This window comes from Tuber melanosporum, assembly GCF_000151645.1.
Source record: "Tuber melanosporum whole genome shotgun sequence assembly, scaffold_50, strain Mel28".
NCBI lineage: Eukaryota > Fungi > Ascomycota > Pezizomycetes > Pezizales > Tuberaceae > Tuber > Tuber melanosporum.
Genome location: NW_003299096.1, coordinates 163,724 through 171,209, shown reverse-complemented (window position 1 = coordinate 171,209; position 7,486 = coordinate 163,724). Strand labels below are relative to the sequence as shown.

Here is a 7,486-nt window from a genome sequence, read left to right as displayed (position 1 = left end):
TCCTGTCGTGTGATATGTTGTGAATACTAGCGAGAGAGTTCGAGTGCGGTGGCTAAGAGTATCATCACATCGGGCTGGTACGGTGTTGAGTTCACTTGTCAAACCGAGGTATGATAATATTATGGTATACAGTGCAGGGCTATTATCCTTAGACGAAGGGCTCTGTTCGAAGGGTGGGTCGGGAGGGATTGGAGGATTGATTCAACTACGGTAGTGATGCCTAGCTTGACGAGTTTGGTATGGTACTGCACGCTGGTACTGTACGAGTAACCTACAGAACTCGAGTATGATACTGCTGCTGGTAATATTTCGCATCATGAGATATCACTCCCAACTACTCTAAATCCGCCACCGCAGGGCGTTTTACATTACTGCTATGGCAGGGTTTCGAATTCTTAAGTATATACGAGAAAGTTAGTGTTATAAAATGTACAGCCACCAATCAGTCAAATCCAGGTCATTTTCTCATGGACCTCTGCGGACGCCATGCTATTCCTGTTAGTCCCTTGACTGCTACCAACACCAACACTACCACCACTACTGCTGCTGCTAGCGCGGATACTCCCACGGTGGCTAGGACCTGGCACCGCGATCCCAACTTTCTCCAACATACCCGCAAGACTATTTCTATCGTTCCTATGCCAGAATTAGCACATTATTCTTCCCAAACACCACGCAACAGATCCCGGGGGAAACAGCAACATACTCTCCATCGGCTGGCAACTCGAATGGGTTGCCATGACTATCCCTATCCCTGGTATACACCGGGGCGCTCCCGGGCAGCTCCAACGCAGCCTTATTCCTCCCCTTGCCCAGATTACCCAACAATTCCTGGAACGTGCTCAGCGGGACGTGTGTTGTGGGTTCCAGCTCCGCTGCGTGGGTCTCTTCGAGGCGGAGGCGATTCACACCTGCCCTTCTAATCTTGTAGATTTGTATCGCCGCCAAGGTGATGAATAGGAGGAGTATGGTGGAACCGATGGATATGCCGATTATGGCCTGTTTGGATAGTGGAGCTGAAGAGGGGGGGGGTAGACGAGAGATTGTGGAATTGGTGGAATTGGAAGGGGAGGGGAGTTGTTGGGTGAACACGGCTTCGAGACCGCCCGCCCAGCTCGATCTAGGGGATTTTACGGTTGCGGCACCAGTTTCACTAGTAGTAATATCCCTCGTCAGTACTCCTCAGTTTTCATTCTGAAAGGGAGTGTGTGGGGAAAACACATACTTCCCGCCAATTCTGGAAGAAATTAAGGAAGAAATATTATATTTTTCGTATCCTGGGTTGAATATATTTGACCACGTCATATTCACCATGTTGAAGAGCGCTACCCCATTGGGCTCCCAATCGCAGGGCCCAGGGACTCCGAGCTTTGCTTTGTGCCCGCCGATAGTCATCATCATTCGGTTTCCCACCACGTGGCAGGTGTGTGCTTCGCGCTCGTCATTGCCAGGAAAAGCGCTTATCCATTGGAAGCTTGGGAGGGAAAGGATGTAGACATCGTCGAATTTGTTGACTCCGTCCCAGCCACCGTACATGTAACTGTTATCATTGATTGACATGTCAGCCACACCTAGAGGAGGGGAGAGGTTGGCAAGAAGATGATGGGTGATTACATGTTCCAACTAGTATTATCCGGCGCCGGAGCACTGACAACGCAGAAATCTAGTCTTGCTGGAGGTACTTCGCCAGTTGCGGTCTGGTTGTACCACCCCTTGCCCCCAGTATCTAGAGATTCGATGTCAAAAACACTTATTTCATTCATTGGTGACTTGTATGTGTCAGTGTGGGTATGATTCTGAGCCGACTAGACATGAAACTCACCAATGATCCTAATATCACTCAGTCTGTTAGTTACTGCGCTCCGTCAAGATCACTTGATTCTAAGAGAGACAAACCTCTAAAATTATCGTCCGCTTCCCCAATAGGCTTTATTGACCCCCCAAACAACACCAAGATTCCCTTCCTCCCAATTTCCGGAATATATATCATCTGAGCATCCGCCCTCCCAGCCCCAACCAGGTCCGTAGGCAAAGCCCTCGCGGTACCATTCTTAAGATCAAACACATAAAACTCATTCGAGAAATTTATCGCTGTAGAGTCCTGCGTATCCCGACTCGTACCGTTATCAGTCTGCCCACCATAGTAAAATGCTAACCCTCTGTCCTCCACAACGGCGTTAGCACCATTTGATAGCCTAGGCACTTTCCTCCCATCACTCGACCTCAGTGGTTGGGGCGACCATTCTAAGGATAGCGTGTCGAAGCGCCACAGTACCGTGTCTTCCGCCTTCGGGGACTGGTAGTCTAAGAACGAGTCGTTGAGACGGTTGGTCGATCCACCATAGAGGTATAGGGAGTCCTGGTATGGCCAGAGTGCCCCTCGGGAAAGGGCCGGTGGGGCATTCCGGTTTGAAGGGACTCGTTGGTCCGCATCGAGGATTTCAAAGGGCATAGTGGTCGTCCAGTTCCATTGTTCGTTTAGTGTCAGGGAGATGAGGTTTTTGTCTGGTGCTGGTCAGGAGGAGAAATACAGCGAGGTGAAAGCGGAGAGGGAAGATGTACTAAATCCTACTGGCCTGCCTCCGGCTTTTTGAAAATCCTTATCCCTGGTTTTGCTGTCCCAGAATACCTGGACTCCCCCATCAATGTATACCTTTCCATTCAGAACGGCCGCTTCAATATCGTTAGTTTCAAGGGCGAGAATACATGACGTGAATAAGACAATCACGAAGCAATCGCTTACATTGATGATCCCACCGACTACAGAAATTCCTAACCGGGTCAATATCCTGACCATCCACGCCCAAAATAAACAGAGCCCCAAATACTAAAGAGCGGACGAGGCTGGAAGCCCCAATATTTCGGGAGCCAGTCATGAGAATCTGTCGTTCAACAACAGTGAAGCACCCGGTGAAATAAAAAGAATGACAATTATGCAGAGCACCGGGATAGACAAGGTAGTTCCGGCCCACCAACGGAAATAAATGAAGGGAGGGGAGAAGGGGGAGGAAAGCGATCAGGACATGGAGGCTTTAAACAATGTGGAATCACTCCTACTTCGTCTGATGCTGAGGGGGTGTTCCCGCTGCAAGCTTGTGATCTCACGTTTTCAGTAAATTCCCCAGCTGTATAAAAAGAATATTTGTAGTACCCGCACGCATGCGGTATTCCGCGCTTGCTTATGCCCAGGCCAAGCCCAGCAGATTCAGGCGTTGCACGTCCATCAAACGAGTCGTTTCTGCGACAAAGCCTGACGGATGGAAAAGTGTGAGATGCCAGGAAAATCCCATTGCCATAATCTCAACGAAATCCGTGTGGGAGGTAAGAGCACCGTAGCCAACTTTCGCACGGCTAGGTAATTGAGAGATTGCTCTTACGCGGTATGTGATAAGGTGAGACAAAGTTCTCTGTCTTGCACTTTAGTTTGCCGAATAACGTGAGCGCGGAGTAATACTGTATCATACTGGGTAGAACAGTGACCAATATCTACTTCTATTTTGGTGGTTGCGGTAGAGTTTCGAATGATTGGTTCCTGTAGCGCCCAAGGGGTTTTCTGGAGTTTGATAGGCTAATAAGTTTACCCCTTTGGGGCGGTTGTGGGAGTACAAGAGCCTCTAGAGAGTTTAGCCCCAGGTACAATTCCATCTCTCCCTCCTGAAGTGTCTGTCTCCTCATGCTATCGCAGGCTCCAAAGTTCTTTCGTTTTCTCGAAAGTAGGGATAATTTATCCCTGCGTCCCGCTCAACGGTCGTTACACTGTCACATTACAAATAATCAGAACACAGCAGCGGAGTAATTCAATTAGGCCAATCTAATTAGGGGAGCACAGTAATATCATAGCTTCACACTCCCAGAAGTCCATCCCTATTATTCCCTCCTCCTCTTGATCATTATCCCAACATCCACCAGAACCTAACGCTACATCCCAGCATTACAACGTAACCAAACTAACAAGAATCCCAAGAAAGACCCTTAGGGCTACCCACCTGTCCTGCCAGACCATAGAGCATTGTCTTCATTGCTAGCTCTACCTCGTACTTCAGTAATGTTCTGTTGAAACTAGAAAGGTCTTGTGCTGGCCCTCGCTTCGAGTCTAAGCATTCAGTGCCTGTGGGCGTAGTGCTGCGTGGTGTGATAAACCCGGGATCTGTTGCAAAGGTGGTTTGGCTAATCTCAGATTCGTAACCCTCCTCGTTCCCCGACTCGTACTGAACAGTATCACTCCCAGTGCTTTGGTAGCTGGATCGCCCTACGCTATGCTCTCCTGTGAAATCCCAACAAGGACTAAATGGACTCAAGGGCCCAGAACTACCTGAAACCCCCCCGCGATGCATTCCCCCTTCAGCTGCAGTGACAAATGACTCGCGGTGTATCGTAGAGGTTAAACAAGTGGCCTGTGTTTGCCCTACATATTTAGGGTTGGACAGAGGTTGGGGCACAGGTGTGGGTTTGGAAAAGATCCGTGGGCTTAGTGTAGGTATCTGCAATTTCCCAGATTCCGGAGTTTTTACCAGCGCAGTTGCCGAGTCCTGTTCAGCTAACGGTGCCTGCGGCAAAGGGGGCCCTGATAGCACCGAATCCGCCCGACCCCCGGGTCGCAGGCGCCACTCAGATCCAGCCCCCAGCGAGCTATCCCGGATTCCTAGAGCAATTCCTATCTCACTATCCCGTGGATTAGGCGAGGGTTTGGGTTCGGTCTCCGTTTTTTGGGCGAGTGAAGCCCATAACGCTACTAGTGCAGGTTTAGGTGCTAGCAGTGGTGCTTGATCGGGGGGCATATTTAGTGGGGTTTCCACAGAGTGTAGTTTTTGAGAGTCGCATTTGATGTCGAGCTCCTGATGCTGGCTATCAAAGTCGAGGCCTTGGTCGACAGAGATGGCCCCCCTTCCGCTGTCCCACCCATAGCCCACAACCTCCTTCCCCTTCTTGCCACCTTCCTCCCTTTCTTGTAACATTTCACCCAACAACTCCTCAGTCTGTTTTAACAGGCTCACGACAGCGCCCTGCCGTGAAAGAGCATGGCTTGGTCCGAGCAAAGTACCCTCTCTCCCAAGTTTTCCCGTCGAGTCCTTGGGAACGATTATGGCGTGATAGTTTAGTTTAGAGGCAATACAGTTGCTGCTGTTGAGGGGAGCTCGAGTATATGTTAGGATCCGGACATCGGCATCGAAGAGAGCTCGACAGTTGTCTACCCAAGGTGAGTGCCAGAGATCCAATGGTGAGAAGTGTAGAACACAACATACCCAATACCTGATCACGGTAATGCAGACAATCCATGGTATTGTCGCTTATCCCCGCTCAGGGGAATAACTGGTGTTGGAGGGATAAAAAAATGCGGGGTGAAGTTTATGCGTGTAAAAGCGAGACAGCAAACGGAGGTAAAGCAGTAGGCTGCGGTTCGAACTGTCACAGAGGTCCGAGGCAAATCTGGGTTTTTCGTTGGTATGGTGGGGAACTTAAAGAATGAACGAAAGAATCAAAGAACGAGGGGGAAGTAAAGTACAGTGCACCGAGTTCGAAGAGGGATGACCGTTCAGTCTTCTCCAATGTTTGCCTCTTCACTCTTTTCACTTCTTTTTGTCCCCCTCAGATATGCACTAACACACTGAACCCGTATTACGGAGGCAATAATAAAGCGGAAAGGGAAAGGGAAAGGGAAAAAACGCCCCAATTGTTGGACCTGTTGGTGGTGCCAAACTCGTCTGCCTAGCCAATGATGATGTTTCCCCACAGCCATTACACAAGATAAATGAGACACTGCAACCTCAAAATTTAACGCAAACTTGGACGGCAACAAAGACTAACTTTACTGCAAAATAATATGTTAACTTATCATCTAAAGTTGAATGTCCGAGACCGTAAGCCCTCACCCCCGACCATCATCCATCACTTGCAACACCGACAGTTCAATTTTTCCCCAATAGTGGCTTTTGATAACTTGCTGGCCTCTAGCACCTGTCGTAGACGGGGGAATACCCGTTATGATCAAATGGAGCAAACCGCAAAGAGAGAAATAAAAAGCTACCGTAATCCCATCTTATGCCACTAACAACGCGAGCAGCCATACGGTCGACTGCACCCAACAATGAGTCCAGCGATTTATTATGTTCCCCACCAAACGCTGTGATGATAGCTGGCACGGTAATACCAGTACCCTCTGTACCACAATAAATTAAAAAAATCTTTAAGCGATACACGGGAAGAGGCCTGGATCATCATTTATCAGGAACGGGAAGGTGTGCAGGGATCAGAGGGTTCCCTGTTCTGGATACTGACGAGCGGATGCGGACTTCGAAGAAGTCATAAATCTTGACGAGAAGCTATACAAGGGAGGGGCCAAATGTTTGAACCTACTCCCGCGCCGTTTGTTCGACTGCACAGCACAGCCACGGTTCTCATAAATCTACTCGAGTACGGTTGGCTTTCCTTGCTCCTCGGGAATGACACCTGCCAGCATGGGTGGCAAGCTTCTATCGCAATTTGTTTTACTGAATAATGGAAAGAGAGGGATAACGATGCCCCCCCACAGCCTAGTAGCACTTGAAAGGGCAATTGGAAATTTGCGGACGCGGCTGTGCGTCTAGGACGCTAGGTTGAGGTAGAACAAGAAACCTGGGTTGGGGAAACGTGCCGGCACATCCCAGTGTTATGGTGTTTCATCCTTCGGTTAAGAAATTGAAAATTATGAGTTTTCTTAGGGTTCTCGAACGATGGATTCATTCCGTGCGGGGTTCACAAAAAGAGTGAGCTTATATCCTGTACCGGTACTTGAATCATGGTGCCAGTACGGCTCCTGCAAAGGCACGCAAGGCACGGGTTGAATGTCGGGGTGACTTACCGTGTTCAGGGGAGATATTGGATCTGGCAGAGCAACATCACGAGGGTTGGAGGAGTTGGGTGATGGGTTGTGATGGCCTGGACAGAGAGGGAATGAGGCGGATTCCGGTTCGCTGGAGTTCGGTTCGGCACAAGGTTGACCAAGAATCGAAAGATATTTCCCTCGAGTCATGTGGTGAGAATATGGCATAAGTTGGGGAGGAAGGGAAATCAGGGCGGAGGTTTCCTCTAAGTGCTGTGTGCGTTCGTAAATAGGAACACGATAACTTGAGTTAAGGTTTAGTCTGCCATTCTAGTATATAATGGCAGTTGACCACACTTGCCCTTGTACTCGAGTAGCGCGGTCATTATTCTTAGATGGCGTGGAAGCTGGCCGCCATTTACTCGGGTATCATACACAGAAAATAGAAGTTCTGAAGAGTTGTATTTGTACTAGTACTTCTTAGTTCCTAGGTCTTAGAAAAAAAAATAAGGTTGAACATTGAATAAAAAGCATGGTTATGAGGTATCAAGCCCTCACGACTCCATGGCAAACAATTGCAGCCTGCAGTCTACTATGATAGGAGGGGGAGGGGAATTTTGCGCCAAGACTTGTTAAATATGGTGGTATTCGCAGCTCATGCTATTCCGAGTTTCAGAGTGCCTCTTT

At 49.0% G+C, this 7,486-nt stretch overlaps 1 protein-coding gene; it reads right to left on the bottom strand.

Annotated features, from left to right (window-relative positions):
- Window positions 1-3,796: 3,796 nt before the first annotated feature.
- On the bottom strand, window positions 3,797-5,450 carry GSTUM_00008936001 (uncharacterized protein). XM_002840379.2 has 1 exon: window positions 3,797-5,450. Exon 1 carries the CDS (start codon window positions 4,953-4,955, stop codon window positions 3,948-3,950), a length of 1,008 nt encoding a protein of 335 aa, XP_002840425.1. The 5' UTR covers window positions 4,956-5,450; the 3' UTR covers window positions 3,797-3,947.
- Window positions 5,451-7,486: the final 2,036 nt, after the last annotated feature.